Source organism: Hypanus sabinus, chromosome 4 (assembly GCF_030144855.1).
Source record: "Hypanus sabinus isolate sHypSab1 chromosome 4, sHypSab1.hap1, whole genome shotgun sequence".
Taxonomy (NCBI): domain Eukaryota; kingdom Metazoa; phylum Chordata; class Chondrichthyes; order Myliobatiformes; family Dasyatidae; genus Hypanus; species Hypanus sabinus.
In genome coordinates, this window is record NC_082709.1 from 42,996,319 (window position 1) to 43,013,785 (window position 17,467).

General features: G+C 39.5%; 1 protein-coding gene across 1 annotated transcript in view; it reads right to left on the bottom strand.

Annotated features, from left to right (window-relative positions):
• Positions 1 to 17,467, bottom strand: part of dnah7 (dynein, axonemal, heavy chain 7) — a 269,206-nt gene that overhangs the window by 128,038 nt on the left and 123,701 nt on the right. The window contains exons 38-40 of the mRNA XM_059966905.1: positions 13,810 to 13,936; positions 11,786 to 12,005; positions 4,664 to 5,536 (exon numbers count right to left, since the gene is read on the bottom strand). Coding sequence (XP_059822888.1) covers positions 4,664 to 5,536; positions 11,786 to 12,005; positions 13,810 to 13,936 — 1,220 coding nt within the window. The remainder of the gene's footprint in view (positions 1 to 4,663; positions 5,537 to 11,785; positions 12,006 to 13,809; positions 13,937 to 17,467) is intronic.

The window sequence follows — 17,467 nt, forward strand, 5'->3', positions numbered from 1 at the left end:
CCTTCCAAATTCTAAACAAGTCTTGGTTATTCAGTTAATTGGCCACTATAAGTTTCCTTTTGTGTAGTGTAGCAGTTAGAAATGATGAGAATGACGTGGTAGAGAAAATTAGTAGGGATATGGGATTGTTCTGAGGTCTTTATCTCTGTTGCAAGAAAATACAGAAATAACAAATGATTAAATGGCCTAGAAAGTTATTGGTATCTGAACTATCGTAAAATTAGTACCCACATGTTAGTGAATGTACACACATATCTATTCCATGAAATCAGCCCTCTGCCATTGTGTTGGTTTAGACTTATTTTAGTCCATAACTTGTGCTATTGATAGAGAGCAAAGATCTTTCACCAATACAATTAAACATGTTATATCCAATTGAAACCTATTGAAAGCTGAAAGGCCTTGATAGAGTAGATGTGGAAAAGATGTTTCTTATGGTGGGAAAGTTGAAGATCAGAGGACAAAGCCTCAGAATAGAGGGGTGTCCTTTTAGGATGGAGATGAGGAGGAATTTCTTTAGCTAGAGAGTGGTGAATTTGTGGAATTCTTTGCAACAGGTAGCTGTGGAGGCCAAATCTTCATATATACTTAGGGCAGAGTTTGATAGGCTCTTGATTGGTCAGGGCATGAAGGGATACGGGGAGAAGGCAGGAGATTGGAGCTGAGAGGAAAATTAGATCAGTCATGATGAAACGGTGGAGCAGACTCAATGGGCCAAATAGTCTAATACTACCCCTATACGTTGTGGTCTTATTACGCCACAATATTACATATAGGTTTAGTAGCTGGCTTGCCTTTATAACTCTTCCAGTTTGGCTGATTCAGGACTCAGTTTAAGGCTATGTCCACACTAGACTGGATAACTTTGAAAACGCTGGTTTTGCATAAAAAAGATAGGCGTCCACACTAATCATTTTTGAAAATACTTCTGTCCACATTAAAACAGACATTTCAGCGAATCTCCTCCTACTGCGCATGCGCAGGACATATCTAACGAAAACAAGCGACATGTTTGGTGTCGAATCTCGCTGTGAAAGTGTGCATTTGTTCAGTTACAGACTAGAAAAACTTAAACGATGGACAGCTGTTGGCCCTTGCACAGGAGGACTTAAAAGTAAAAAAAACTGATACTGGAGCATATGGAGGCAACCAACAGGGAGTTCACGGACAGTATGACCCAGCTGATGACAAATATTGAAAAACTAAACTTGTTAAATGTATAAAACATGTCTGCATCAGTGTTATCTTGTATTTCCATACAATGTTACATTAGGCTGTTGCACATCTATTGTCAGAGAAGTACTTGCATAAATAGGTAAACCACCTTCATACGAGCAAGGACAGAAAACAGGGCAAAGGGAGTATACTTATTTATTCAATAAGTTATGGGTCAAAGTATTTGGTGAGTACATTTCTAACTCTTCTGGTTTCAGTCTCGTTGCCGTCTGTCCTGAAATTGTTAGATTGCATTCAAGAAAACAATGAAATGGTGCGCTGTCGTCACCATCTGTTCCGGCACATCATGACAGCGTTTTTAGATTTCTCCGGTTACCCCATCCACACTGCTCCAGCCAATCCGGCGTTTTCAAAATTACACACTCTGGGGAGTGTTTCTGAAAATCTCTGGTTTTGGGGGACAAAAACGCTGTTTTAATGTGGATGGAGGGTAAAAACAAAGAGAAACAGCTTTGGTTACTGATTTATCTGGTGTAGTGTGGACGTAGCCTAAGTTTCCATTGTTACTTTACTTTTTTTGCCGCTTAGTTGCAGGTAAAGTTGATTTGGCAGTCTACTTTTGGAACTTCAGGTAGAATGGAAGACAATGAATGAGGAGGAGGAGGCCATTGCACAGAACACCAGATCCCCAGCAAGTCTCCAAAGGTTATCTGGGACAAGAAAAGCTACATACTCAAATGGTTTCAGAAGTACTTATTCTGACTGAACTGCACTGAGGATCAGAGCCTCAAATTATTCAGAGTTTCAACGGCTTTAGTGTTATTAGATCAGGCCAGGGTTTTTAAATCAAATTTTAGTTTTGAATTAGAACCTCTCAACCTTTGATTTAATTACACTTCAGTGCGATTAAATGAAATTTCTACAACAGGCCTCAGTAGATACAAGCCAAGGGTTCATATTTAAAGTGGCTTTATCTGAGGACTCCTCAAGTAATGTTCACTATTTAAAATACTGACCAACTTCATAATATGTACACTATATGTATTCAGTAATATGTACGTAATGAAGGGCAGGTCACCCCTGATGAACCCAATTGAATCATTATGAAAAAATATGATTAACATGGTAAACAGCAAAAGTTTCTATAAGTACTATTTACTGTACATGCACTTTCAAAAGACGAAAATAATGTTATCTAAAGATGAAATTTAAAGAATCGAAGGTAAATAATTGATCAGGTAGGAAACCATCTGAATGGCAACTGACAGAAAGAAGGAGGAAGGTGCAGGCACGCTAAAGTTCAAAGTTCAAAGAAAAATTTATTATCAGAGTACATACACATCACTACATACAACAAAGAGATTCTTTTTCTGCGGGCATACTCAGCAATTTATAGAACAGTGTAAACAAGATCAATGGACAACAAACTGCAAATTTCACAAATGGCAGTATTTTCTCAAATTGTTGACAATTTCAATACTGCAGTGATATGCCACAAATACTAATTCCAAGTTCAAAGTAAATTTATTATCAAAGTACATATATGTCACCATATACAATGCTGAGATGTGTTTTCTTGTGGGCATACACAGTCAATCCAAGAAACACAACAGAATCAATGAAAGATCATACCCAACAAGACAGACAAAAAACCAATCTACAAAGGACAACAAACTGTGCAAATACAAATAAATGAATGAACGAACAAATAAATAAGCAATAAATATTGAGAACGTGAGATGAAAAGTCCTTGAAAATGCATCCCTAGGTTGTAGGGACAGTTCAGTTATAAGGCAAGTGAAGTTCAGTGAAGTTAGCTCCCCTGGTCCAAGAGCCTGATGGTTGAGGGGTAATAACTGTTCCTGAACCTAATGGTGTGGGTCTTGAGGCTCCTGTGCCTTCTTCCTGATGGCAGCAGTGAGGAGAGAGCATTGCCTAGGTTGCGGGCGTCCTTGACGATGGACGCTGCATTTCTGCGACTGGACTTTGAGTAGCTAATGGCATTAAGTAAGCAGCATCTTAAACAGTGGTGATGCATACAAAAAATTACAAATTCATATTAGTGGACAATGGAGTGGGGAAACCTATTGCTAGTGTGGTGGGTTGTCATAGTTTGCAGAAGGCATTGCTAGAATGCAGAGTGGGACTGAGAAGTAGCAGGTTGAATTCAACTCAGGAAAGTGTGAAATGATTCACTTTGGAAGGTTGAATTTGAAGGTAGAATACAGAGTTAATGACAGGATTCTTAGTAGTGTAGAGGAACAGAGGGGTCCATGTCCAGCGATCCCTCAAAGTTGCTGTGCAAGTTGGTAGGGTTGTTAAGGAAGCATATGGTGTGTTGCTTTCATTAGTCCAGAGACTGAATTCAAGAGCTACAAGGATAATATTTCAGCTCTATAAAGTTCTGTTTGAACTATACTTGGAATATTGTATTCACTTTGGGTTGCCTCATTTCAGGAAGGACATTGAAGGGTGCAGAAGAGATTTACCAGGATGCTACCTAGACTAGGGACCTTGTCTGATGAGGATTGGTGAATGAGTTGGGATTTTCTCTTTGGAGCAAAGGAGATTAAGATTGAGAGAGATGTACAAGATGATAAGAGACATAGTTTGAATGGATACCCAGAGACTTTTTTCTCAGGGCAGAAATGGCCAATACGAGTGGGCATAATTTTAAGGTGGATTGGTGAAGAGTATGGAGTGGGGGGTGGGAATTGTCAGCGGTACATATTTTTTTTAAATATAGAGAGTAGTGGATGCATGGAATGCCCTGCCAGAGGCAGAAACATTAGAGGCACTTAAGAAACTTAAGTATGATAGAAAAGTGGACGGCCATGTAGGAGGGAAGGGTTAAACTGATCTTCCAGTTGGCTAAAGGTTTGGCACAACATCTTGGACCAAAGGGCCTACTGTGTACCGTAATGCTCTCTGTTCGAGTCGACTGCAATAAGCCCAAACTAGATTGCACATGGAATATTCAAAAGCAAAATGCTGCTTTTCCTGGAAATCTGAAATGATAACAGGAATTATTGGAAAATATAGATCAAACAGAATTTATGGAAAGACAAACAAGGTTTATATCAAAGACCTATCATCACACCTGAAGGACCATATTTATTTTGTGACGTGACACCTTTGGAAGGCACACTGATCTTGGAAGAGTGCACTAAGAGTTTACTAGAATAACACAAGATAATCCAGCAATTTGAGACGCAACTTTTATGGTAAAGTTAGGAAAAAAATCTTTAAGATAGGTGTAGCACAGGTTTGAAACCATCTTCAGCAAAAGGTTAGTTGCTAATTTTACAAATTTTTAGTTTTGCATCTAAGATCGATAGTCTTAGTTAACCAAAAGAATTAAGACACAGGGCAGAGACTGGTTTAGGAAATTAGGTGACATATCACTTATGATTTCTTTGAACAAACAAACTTTAGGACTACATTGTCTACTATCCATAATTTGTCAAAACAACATGTGAGCACTTACCTGAAACCAATTTATGGTACAACAATTGACAAGCGCGGGGAACTTCCTCAGCCTGTTGCGGAAAGCATCTCCAATTGGGCTCATTGCTAAAACCACATGTAACTGATTACGACAGCGCTCAATAAACATGTTGAAAAGTGCCAATGGACTCCCATCAGTCTGTTTTGACTTATCTCTTTGACGATCAATTAAACGCATGCGTTCACAAACCTCCTGCTTCTCATCTACTGCAAAGAGATTTGGCACTTCTCCTGCATTCAATAAATTGTTGATGTCTTCTAGAAATGACTCTTGTTTAATCTGAGTGTCAGTAAATAAAAAGACGCCTTGCATTTCACCTTCTGTAGCTTTACGGAATATTTGTTTTAAATCTTCACGCCATTCATAAGAACCATAACTCTTGGAAATTTCCACTTGAAACAGTATATAGTCAGCCATATGTGCTGCAAGCCGGGTTAGTGACTGACGGCCACTGCCTCCAACTCCCACTAAAAGAGCATGACTATGTGGCTGCTTTAGAATACGGGAAATTCGACAGACATGCTCGATTGCAAATCTGAATATAACCAGACTCATTGGCTTTTTACTCATATTATTAAATTCATCCAAATGAGCCTCAACCACTTTCCTTAAACTGGTGAAATCAAGGACTTCCCTATATCCCTTGTCTTCACCTTTAGGGTCACTGAAATCACAAAACATGAGACTGCGAAGTTCATCTTCCATCACTTTGCCATCACCATTAAAGTCCAGGTGTTTGAACAGTTCATCAAAGTTCTCCTTCAGCTGACTTCCCATCACGGACTGGAGACATTCAACAAGCCAAGCTCGATCCCCATCATCCACCAAGCGATCATAATAGACTCGTAAAATCTGAATTTGGTTGCAAAATAATTGCAATTAATCTTAATTAAAGAAAGGAAAAATATTTACATATAAATAGCTGCTTTTGGACTTTTCAGACCACCCAAATCAAATTAAATTAAACGTAGTAGATATATGGAGGGCTATGGACCTGGTGCAGGTCGATGAGAGTAGGCAGTTTAAATGGTTTGGAACATACTAGGTGGGCTGAAGGGCCTATTTCTATGCTGTACTTTTCTATGCCTATGACTCAAAGGCATGCCAACATGCTCTGCTTCATTAAGAATTAGAGAGGATTCAGAAAGTTGCTATAGATATATATTCTGACTGGTTGCACCACAGACTGGCATGGAGACTCCAATGCACAAGGTTACACGAGGCTGCAGAGTGTTTTAGACTCAGCTATCATTTAAGATCCTCACCATCTGAGCTATGCCCTCTTTTAACTAACATCAGAGTGGAAGTATAGGAGCCCGAACATCCACACTCAGTGATTCAGAAACAGCTTCTTTACCTCCTCCATCAGATTTTGAACAATCCATGAACACTGCCTCTTTATTCCTTTTTTGCAGTTTATTTTTGTAATTTATAATAATTTTATTTCTTTGTATCCTACTACAAACAACACATTTTACATCTAATTTTGATGCATATTATTTTCAAAAAACTTCAAACTGTAAAATATGATTTTCTTTCACAAACTATATTGATCTTACTTTGAATTTTGTAGGCGCCCTACTATAATGTCTCTAATAATACCAAATAAAATGTTAGCCTTTTTGGCTCAAGAGAGCTGGAGTTTCTTGAACTGGCCTGAATCCCTAACACCATCTCAAACTATATTTCTTGTTCTCTCTCTCAGCTTGCACTAGGATTACGTTTATTTCAACCGAGAAAAGTCAGTGACACTGGAAAGATGGGTGACCCCCAGGAAAGACTGGCACAGGCACACAAGGCTAGCAAGCCTATGTGCAGCACTCGCAAGAGGGCACCATATAAGCTACGGATGAACTAAATACACAATACCCCAGGAGTCTCCCTGTGGTGCAGTGGGAGGGTGAGAGACTCAATAGGACGGACATAACAGCAATGGCCAGGACTGGAAATGTGACAATGAGAAGGCTCAAGCAACAACACTGACCAGGGAGGCATTCATTGCAAAGTGCCATTGCAGCAAAATCCAAAATCTGCAAAAACATCGAAGGCCTCAAGTCCAGCTGCAGAATGAAGGCGACTCAAGTGCAACACACAGACAACAGTGTTTCCTCCTGGATAGGTACATGGAGCTTAGAAAAATACAGGACTATGGGTAAGCCTAGGTAGTTCTAAGGTAAGGACATGTTTGGCACAGCTTTGTGGGCTGAAGGGCCTGTGTCATGCTGTAGGTTTTCTATGTTTCTAACAGCCGGTGAGATGATGGAGAACTCCAGCCAGAGAGCACCCAACAGAGCTGAAGATCTCTCTGCACCTGAGCCGCCCCAGTGCCAAAGAAGAGACCAAGTGAGTGCCCCCAATGACACCCTAATCCATTCATCAAGGAAAGATGGCCCAGATCATCAGACAATGCATCATGGAAGCAGTTCGCTCATACTCTGGATGCATATTGGAAGCTACATTGACAGGACCAAGTCTACAGAAAAGTTGACTCCCTCACAGCCATTGTGTTCAACTTTGCTAAAGAGCGATTCGGCCCAATAGAGAAGAAAGCAGATCTTAAACTGTCATGGCAACCAAACAGGAGGGAAAGGGAAATTCACCACCTGAGAAACGAGGTAAAGACGCTGAACAAACAATTCAAAAACAGTTCACCTGACACTAAAAATGGTGTCAATGATCTAACCAGCAAACTGCGGGAACAGCTGCACAAGCTCAGGAGGGTGGAGCGGCTGCAAAAGTGAAGGGAGAAAGAGAGAAGGAGAGCGCAATTTGTTAAAAACCTATTCAGGTCCACCAGGGCTCTTCTCAGCCAGCGGAAATCTGACATCCTAACCAGCTCAAAGCGTGGAAGAATTTCTACAGGCATCACATTCAATCCCCGTCAGAATCAGGGACTAGAATTCAATCCAGAAGTCCCCCAACCAAGAAGCCCAGCAACTGAGCTGAATGTGGTGAAGCCCACGTGGTAGGAGGTCCAGGATATCATCAAGAGAGCAAAATCATCTGCTGCCAAGATGATTGGTATACCACCAAGTGATCCCAGCCCCCTCCTTTGTGAGAATCGCAAGAGCACCCGTCGAAAGGGGGGTGGTCAGTAGACCCAGTCGGAGAGAGAGAGAGAGAGAGAGACATGCCAAATTGCAGGTACCACCAGCGATACAGAATAAAGACAACAGCGACTATTGTCTCATGGAGACCACATGAAAAGCCCTTGGGCAAGGTGGGCTGGTTGAGAGAGAGATTGCATCATCCCAACCTGATTAACACCTGCGACCCCGTGAGGAAGTATAAAGGAGAGTCTCAGGGGGACAGCCCCTCAGACGCACCAAGAAGACACGAGAGTGTTCCCGCAGCAGCGGGAAGTCATTCTGAAGGAAGCCATGTGTGTTAGATTCCGGGATTGGAATCTGTGGCTGGAATCACAGAAAACCGCTTTAACTAACATCGGGGAGAGGAAACCAATGCTCCCCCGATTTCACGGAAGATTCATCGAGACTCGGCAAGTTCTTTCTCTTCTCCCCCCAATCTCTCTCTCTCGGTCGCCCCACGTGAAACCCAGCGATTTTCAAAGGGCTGAGGCCGACAGCCTTCTGAGTGACTTTTATATTTCCAACGGACAATCTATTAACCCCTAGACATCAGCAGAGCTCACTTAATAATGATGATTATTAATATACCCGCGCTTTAGATTGAGTGTTGACAATGTGCCCTGTCTGAATGTATGTATTAACCCTACTTTTGTGTCCCTTTATGAATAAAACGTTTGAAAATAGTGACAACAGACTTCAACAGACCTCTCTATCTTTGCTGGTAAGTTATCCAGTTACGGGATACGTAACATATATAAGAAATACCCAAAACTCCTCTGGTGGCTATGGAAGATAATGGCAAAGATTTAGACCAAAGGCTCTATTCCAATAAGCTGGAAAATGGCTGAAGGATGCTTTGTTCCCAAGGAAGAAGATTCCTCCACAATCACCCAGTTTAGGACAATCTCCTTCCTTAGCATAGAGTGCAAAATATTCTTCTCAGTGCTTGCGAGAAGACTGGCTTCATACTTAATTGAAAAACACTATATTAACACATCCATCCAGAATCCCAGCTTTTCCTGGGTGCCTTGAACAACCTCAATAATTAGCCAATTGATCCGCGAGGCTAGGCAGAAGAAAGGCAACCTAACACTCACCTAGTTAGCCCTAGTCAACACCTATGGATAAAGTCCACACATCCTCATCTATATTGGCCTGGAACACTACCATAACCTGCCAGTAACACAACACATGATCACCTAGGAGGATTTAAGCTACACTTCACTTCATCCCACTTCACAACGAGGTGGCAAGACCTCTACAAAGGGATTCCAACCAGCTCTACAATCTCCCCCATCTTGTTTGTCATGGGTATGAACCTTCTCATGTTAACAGTAGCAGACATAACCCAAAGCCCAGTGTTGGAACCCGGCATCCAACAACTTGCAATACAGGGGTTCATGGATGATATCACAGTAACTCATGTTCAAGCAAGAGGGTATTGGAAACCCTGGACAATGTAGCTACCTGTGCTAGAATGACCTTCAATGGCAGGAAGTCCAGATGTATGGTGTTCAAAAAGGGCAAGGTTACTAGCAAGTTCAGTCTTCAAGTACAGGGAGAAGTCATTCCATCCATAGAGGACAACCCAGTAAGGTGTCTTGGAAAGTCGATTATTACAGCAGTGATGGACAGTGCCAACATCACCAACACTGTAAAGCAGACTGAAAAGTGGCTGAAGAAGATTGACAAAACCTACTCCCTGGTAAACTTAAAACTTGGCTGTACCAATAGGATCTTCTGCCAAGACTGCTCTGGCTTTTCACGGTGCACGAGTTCCCAATGGCCACTGTGGAAGGAATTGGGAGGAAAGTCAACAAGCACCTGCAGTGGTGGCTAGGGATCCTCCCCAAGTTTTTCCTCAGTTGGGCTCTACCTAAGATCAGGCCAGCTACAGCTTCCGTTGTCATTGGTAACGGAGGAGTTTAAGGTGGCAAAGTGTAGAGTTGTGTTAACTCTGAGAGGCTCCGATGACAAGGTAACAAACCAAGCAGGAGTCACTAGAAGATCGGGATGAAAGTGAGCTGCCAATTCGGCCATACATCAGGCAGTGAGCCCCCTGAGACATCATCAGCGTCCCATGCCTGGGACAGCAAGGACTCTGCGCTGCACACTTCCCACGCTGGGGGAGTGCAAATGCAAGGGATGGGCTAGGCGTGACATGGCCCAGGCAGAGGTATGGAACTATAAGGATGAAAGGTGGGTATCGAAGGCAGTGGAGTTGGGGTCACAGGGTGTTTGGACAAAATGGGATCTTCCCAAGCACAAAATCACTTGGGCAGAGACTGGAGCCCTTCCATATTTCTTTCATCCTACAATCCATGTATGACACTGTCCCTGCACTATTACAGCTACACACATGGACTCTGAGAGAGGCCCCTAACTGCAAGCTTAGTGGTCAGTGGGGTTCAATGCACACTACTGTCAGGATGCAAAACAGCTTTAACACAAGGGCAACATAAATGACACCACAACAGTTCCTGCCAGCTCCTTGCTGACTCACTGGAGCAGGAGAAGTGTAAAAAGAGACTAGCTGGCAGAGAGGCAAACAGAGCAGACATTTAATCCAGCCTGCTGCAAACTACCAAATCATGGGAGATAAGGGTTGATGTGGGGAGAAAGCTGCAGTTCACAGAGGTGGTGCAAACTACACTTCGACCAGACATTGTACTGTGGTTCACCAAAGGCAAAAAAAATCATCCTGGTGGATCTCACAGTACCATGGGAGGAAGGATGCGAGGAGGCTCACGAGAGGAAGGCCCTGAAGTACCAGTCCTTACTCCAGGTGTGCAAGGACAAAAGATGGCAGACATGGCTATTCCCCATGGAGACCAGTACCAAAGAGGCTTCCTGACAAGATTGGATGGAGGTTGCTGTCCAAGAAACCTCTTGGACAGCAAGAACCAAGCAGCACGCAAGATGAGGGAGGAAGCTTCTTGCTGGATATGGAGCAGGCAAGTGGAGTTGAGCTGGAAGTCAAGAACAGATGGGCAGTGACTTGGCCACCACTGCTGATCCACCAACTGGAGAGTGCAGTGGTTAATGGTCGAAACAATGGTGTAGGAAGGTTGGGCACCACCTGACAATATTTGCTCCTGACCAAAGGCTATGGTTACCTCATCAGGTAAAGGAAGAGAACACCCGATGTAAGAAGAAAGCAAGTATATAATTTATGTTAAGTTTATGCTAATTTATGTTTGTAAACATTGGCTGCAAAAAAAAAATTCATACCATTTAAACCCTGTGTATGTATGCCTATGACAATAAATTTGAACTTGAGCAAAATGTGATATAACTCGTGCTACGGTTGCAAAAGTGAATGGGACCAAAAGGAGCAGATGAAAAAAGGTCTCGGCCCAATACATCAACTGTACATTTTTCCATATGTGCTGCCTGGCTTCTGAGTTCCTCCAGCATTTTGTGTACGTTGCTTGGATTTCCAGAGTCTGCAGATTCTCTCTTGTTTGGAATTTTTTAAAAAAAATCCTAAATAGTCTAATGTTCAAAAGATCAAAATGACAAATTATATTGCCATTATGTCAAAGGGCAACCTAATTGAAGTAATTAACTTCATAGAATTTAATATGGTAGGTGGAACCAATTTCTTCCAATGAAAGACATAAAATAAAAGGTCATAGCAACTTTAAATCTTGTCACTCAGATGGTATTTCTTCACACAGAGTGAAGAAATCTTCCTTTCCAAAAGTTTTTGTAGATATGTCAATTAAAAATTTCAAAACTAAGACAGATCATTGTTAGTTAGGTAATGGTATTTGGGAACAAATTTAAGTAAAATTGAGATATATTCAACAAGGATTTCATAAATAAATGATACTGATTTGAGTGGCTGACCAGCTTACCATATTGAAACAATAAATTATTTCCAGAAGCAATAGTATTTCAATTTTCATATTTATCAGCATAACTTTCATTTGACCAGCAAGGACACTAATTTTACTGAAATTTAATCAACAATTTTCAGAACTTGCTCTATTTAAAAAAAAGAATTCACCTCATGAACCCAAAGGCGCTTAATTGCAGCTGGAGTTTCTGCTGTCTGAGGACTGGAAAGGCACACCCCTTGAATAACACGGGAGAAATCCCGCAGATTAAAGAGATAGTGAGACTTGGCTGGAGTTGGCAGAAGATTTTTCATTGCTTCTTTGTAAACATACAAAGTGGCATGAATGACTTGTTTAGTCAGAGTTTCAAATTCAGGTGGGAAAGTAAACCTAACAAAGACAAATGCAAAATAGGTATATAATTAAACTGTTGTTATTGACCAGCTCCTCTTCAATACTATAATTCCAAGCAACTCATTTCCAAACTATTAGATATGGAACTCAATACCTCCATTTACAAATGGATCCTTGGATTCCTGAGCAATCAGTAAGGACAGGCAGCAATACTTCTATCACAATTATTTTAAACACAGGTGCTCCATAAGGCTGCATCCTCAGACCCTATTTTATTTATTATACATTCATTTTACTCACTACATAAACAGATTAAACTCAAATTTATCTGATCAATGTTTTCGATGTAATCAAGGAATTTGTACTTTTTTACACTCTACTTGGTCTTGTTCTAAAATTCAACCTTTTTGGGCGAATTTAAGAGTTTTACTGGAACAAATTATTGGAATACAACTTCCACATAATCCAATATTATTTTTACTAGATGATATTGAAGGGATAAAATCAAAATCCAAATTGAATAAATATCAGAAAGAATTCATAAAAATTGCATTGGCAGTAACCAAAAAGACTATTGCAGTTACTTGGAAATCGAATTCATACTTAAGTATAGATCGTTGGAAGAATGAAATTTTCAGCTGCATTCCACTTGAAAAAATTACTTATAATTTAAGAGATAAATATGAAATATTTCTGAAAATTTGGCGCCCTTATTTACAAAAAAAAAGATTAAGTATATAGGTACATACCAAATTCTGATCTAACTCCATCTACAAGTTTGCAGATGATATCTCTGAAGTGGCCTATATCTCAAATATCAATAAGTCAGAATGACAGAGAGGACATAAGGAGTCTAATGACATGCTGACATGACAACAGGAATGCGAGCAGTGCACATGATCTTGTATATATCAATGGTTCTGATTGAGAGCTTTAAATTCCTGGAAGTGAACATCACCAATAGCCTGTACTAGTCCAACCAATTTGATGACATAGGCAAAAAAGCTCCCCAGCACTTTAGCTTCCTCAGAAGGTTAAAGAAATTTGGTACGTCTCTTTGACACTCACAAATTTGTAGCAAAGAGACCTTTAATTCAAAATAAACTTATCCCTTTTACAATGGATAATCAACTTTTATATAACTGGTTTCACAAAGGGATTAGATATATAGGAGACTGTTTTGAAGGAGGTATATTAATGTCATTTGACCAATTAAAGAATAAATATAAATTATCAAATAACACTCTTTTCTGTTATTTCCAATTAAGGACTTATTCAAGAGATAAACTGAGTCAAACAATGTTATTGCCAAAACCTAATGAAATAGAAACTTTAATTCATAAAGGAAAAATTAAAAGATTTATTTCTGGTATGTATAATTTGATTCAAAAACAGGCAATTAAACAAGGAATTCATAAGCCAAGACAAAAATGGGAAACTGATTTGAATATTAAAATTGATGAAACAAGTTGATCAAGATTATGTCTTGACAGTATGACAAATACAATAAATGTTCGACTAAGATTAGTACAATATAACTTTTTACATCAAATATATATTACACCACAAAAAATAAATAGAAAAAGAATCTCAAAGATATATGACAGAAGAGAAACAAAGACAACTTGTTAATAAGAAGCTACAATATAATACACTTCGGACATATCAAACAGAAAAAGCAATTATGAGAACTAAACAGGGATATTATGAACTAGGTGAAAGATCACACAAGATTCCTGCTTGGCAGTTAAAAACAGACCAGGCTTCCAAAACGATAAATGCAATTAGCACAAGTGTAAATAACATTTCAAGATTTAAGCCTTAAAATAGCATAACATACCTTATGAGAAACTGCCAGTTAAGGATCCGAGAGAAAATGACATACATAGTCTTGTCATCAAACTCGTTAATAGTCACAGTGTTAAAGTGCCTCATGAATCGTGGTGTAATTGGGTTTCGACCACCACCTAAGGAGAAAATCATTTAATTAATAACACTGAAAAATTCATACTAATATAACAAGGGTGATAACTTAGACTACTTTTCTGGGATTTTGCTGAATGTCCCTTTTCACTTGATACAAAGTTTTCCAGAAGATGACTTTCTTATCCACAGACATGGTTTGCCAGTTCAGAATCAGAATCAGAATCAGGTTTGTTATCACTGGTATGTGACGTGAAATTTGTTAACTTAGCAGCAGCAGTTCAATGCAATACATAATCTAGCAGACAGAGTAAAAAATAATAATAATGAATAAAATAAAACATAATAATAAATAAACAAGTAAATCAATTACATATATTGAATAGATTTGTTAAAATGTGCAAAAACAGAAATACTGTATATTTTTTAAAAAGTGAGAGCGTGTCCAATGTCCATTTAGGAATTTGATGGTGGAGGGAAAGAAGCTGTTCCTGAATCGCTGAGTGTGTACCTTCAGGCTTCTGTACCTCTTACCTGATGGTAACAGTGAGAAAAGGGCATGCCCAGGGTGCTGGAGGTCCATAATATTGGACGCTGCCTTTCTGAGACACTGCTCCCTAAAGGTGTCCTCGGTACTTTGTAGGCTAGTACCCAAGATGGAACTGACTAGATTTACAACCTTCTGCAGCTTCTTTCGGTCCTCTGCAATAGCCCCTCCATACCAGACAGTGATGCAGGCTGTCAGAATGCTCTCCATGGTACAACTATAGAAGTATTTGAGTGTATTTGTTGACATGCCAAATCTCTTCAAATCCTAGAAAGTATAGCCACTGTCTTGCCTTCTTTATGACTACATCAATATGTTGGGATCAAGTTAGATCCTCAGAGATCTCGACACCCAGGAACTTGAAGCTGCTCACTCTCTCTACTCCTGATCCCTCTCTGAGGATTGTTGTGTGCTCCTTTGTCTTACTCTTCCTGAAGTCCACAATCAGCCCTTTCATCTTAGTTACGTTGACTGCCAGTTCTGTGCAAACCTGGTATACTAATGGTGTGTGGAATGGAAGCAAACCCAACTGTAACACAAAAGGGTGACAAGAGGATCGCAACATATCTGTGGTTATACGGGCTCTCTTACACTTATATTTTGTTCGGGATAAATGTGTGCTGTTGGTATTACGATCTTATTAAGTCAACTGCAGAGTGCCACTCATCATCCACATACTGTACCTTAATCCATCTGTCTACATTACAATCAGTCCAGGTACCTCTGACATTCATTTTCCCCTGAAGTGCAGCAGTACATCTCTCTCTCACAATCACCAACAAAAAATGCTTCCCAGACATCATGAAATATCAAAGCATCAGGTTAACTATAGTCAAAGGAGGTCGATTGCTACCAACTTCCAATCATTTTGTGCTGAATTGGTAATTTGCCTTTTTGGCCATTATTTGAGAAAGGTGCTCAGGGTAATAAGGCCACAGAATGGATGGATGACTCTAAGATTCATCACCAAGAGAGATTCAGCAGCACCAGAACTAACTGAGCAGGTCAAATACTAACCTGCAGAACATAGTTGCCATACTAGACTGGATGCTCTATGAGTGGAAAATAGGAAGTCCCCATTTGCTCAAAAAAAGTACATAGACATAAATGAGCCCAGTAATGAGAAAGATGTAAAAACAATAAATTACAGTCACCTAGACAAATGTAGATTAATTAGAAAATGCTATCATTGATTTGTTTAAGATAAACTTGTTTAACTTACTTTGTAAAGAACTTTTAAGAAATAGTGAGTTAATGTAGTTTATATGAATTGTGAAAGTCTGATTAAATCACAAGTCTGTCATTAAGACTGAAGACCACGGAATGAAGAGAGATGCAACAAAAATCAGTCTGCAACAAAAGAAAGTAAATAACTTTTTTTTGACCAGTAGTGAGATGTACAATGAAATTCCTCAGAGGCTGGTAAAGGTTGAGTACCCCTTATCTGAAAATCCAAAATGTGGAAACCTCTGAAATACAAATTTTTTTGAGCACTGAGATGAAGATTCCACAATGTGCTGGGAAGATTCCTGCGTGATCCATAGGTCTCTGCACACCACAGTCCTCAGAAGTGACCTCACATATGTAATGAACAGAAGTTAATGAAAAATAGAAAAATACTGCAAAAAAAATCTCAATTGTATATTGAAAGAATGTATTCATCAGTGTTTTGAGTGAACTATGCCGCTTAATGGTCTACTGATCATGAAAGAAGCAAAGATCAATCACGACAAGCCGAAAATTGAAAGTAATTGTGAATATTCAGCAAGCTGGTTGCAGAAGTTTAACAAAAAGCACAGCATTAAACTTGCAAATATTTGTGCTGATAATGTGTTTGTTGATCATTAACCAGCAGAGAAACTATTGATGAGTTTTTGAAGATTGTTGCTGATGAAAATCTAACACCAGAACAAGTCTATTTTGCTGATTGTTATTATAAAACCACCAAAAACAGCACAATACAAATACTTTAATCAAACTACTGTAATCTTTTAATCAAAACACACGTGAAGACTGAAAGCCCACCTTTGTTATTTGTTGTTCAACAGCTAATTCAGGTATTCTCCCAAGGCTAATTTGCTGTTTTTGTTATTCTGTACACATTATATAGTCATTATATCAGTGGTATGTAATAATTTTTTACTGTAAGTACGTGTATGTTAAACAACTGTAAGACAAAGACTGCTTACCAGAAGCACACAGAGTCAGAAATGATGGCAATTCTAAGCTATATCTCATTAAATATTCCAAAATCGCAAAAAAGTCTGAAATCCAAAACACTTCCCGTTCCAAGCATTTTGGATAAGGAGTACTCAACCTGTGCTATGGATCTGGTTTTTCTTAATGAACATTAATAACTTAGAACCAGGTGTACAGGGCATAATTTCTATACTGCACGTGACTTAAAACCTGGCAATATCATGAACTTCATAATAATCCAGACAGGTCAGTGGAATGGGCAAATGGGTGATAGAGTTAATTTAATGTTGATAAAAGTGTTATCATTTGGTAGGAAGAATGGAGAAGAATAATGTAAATCTGAGAATCAGTTCTGAAGGGGATAGAAGGACAGAAGGATCTAATGACATCTCTGCAAAGCTCAATGAAAGATAGAGAAATTGTTATAAAATTATCCAGGATCCATGAATGGCAATACAGGTAAATTGGTTTACCTGCACCGAGGTACAGTGAAAAATCAGTTTTGCAAACTGACCATGCAGATAACTTCATGGTAATAGTGCATCAAGTTAATACAATGGAAAACAATAACAGAATGAAGAATATGTGTTACAGTTACAAAGAAAGTTTAATTCAGCCAGACAATAACATGTAAAATGCCATAGTGAGGTAGAGTCCATTTTATTGTTCTTGGGGACTACTCAATACTGTTACAGCAGGAAAGGAGTTTTCCTTGGGTCTGGAGGTACATACTTTCAGCCTGTTGTATCTCCTATGTAATGGGAGATGAAGAGAGGGTGGGTGAGGTCTCTGAATACTTTGGCTGCTTTACCAGAATGGCAAGAAGTAT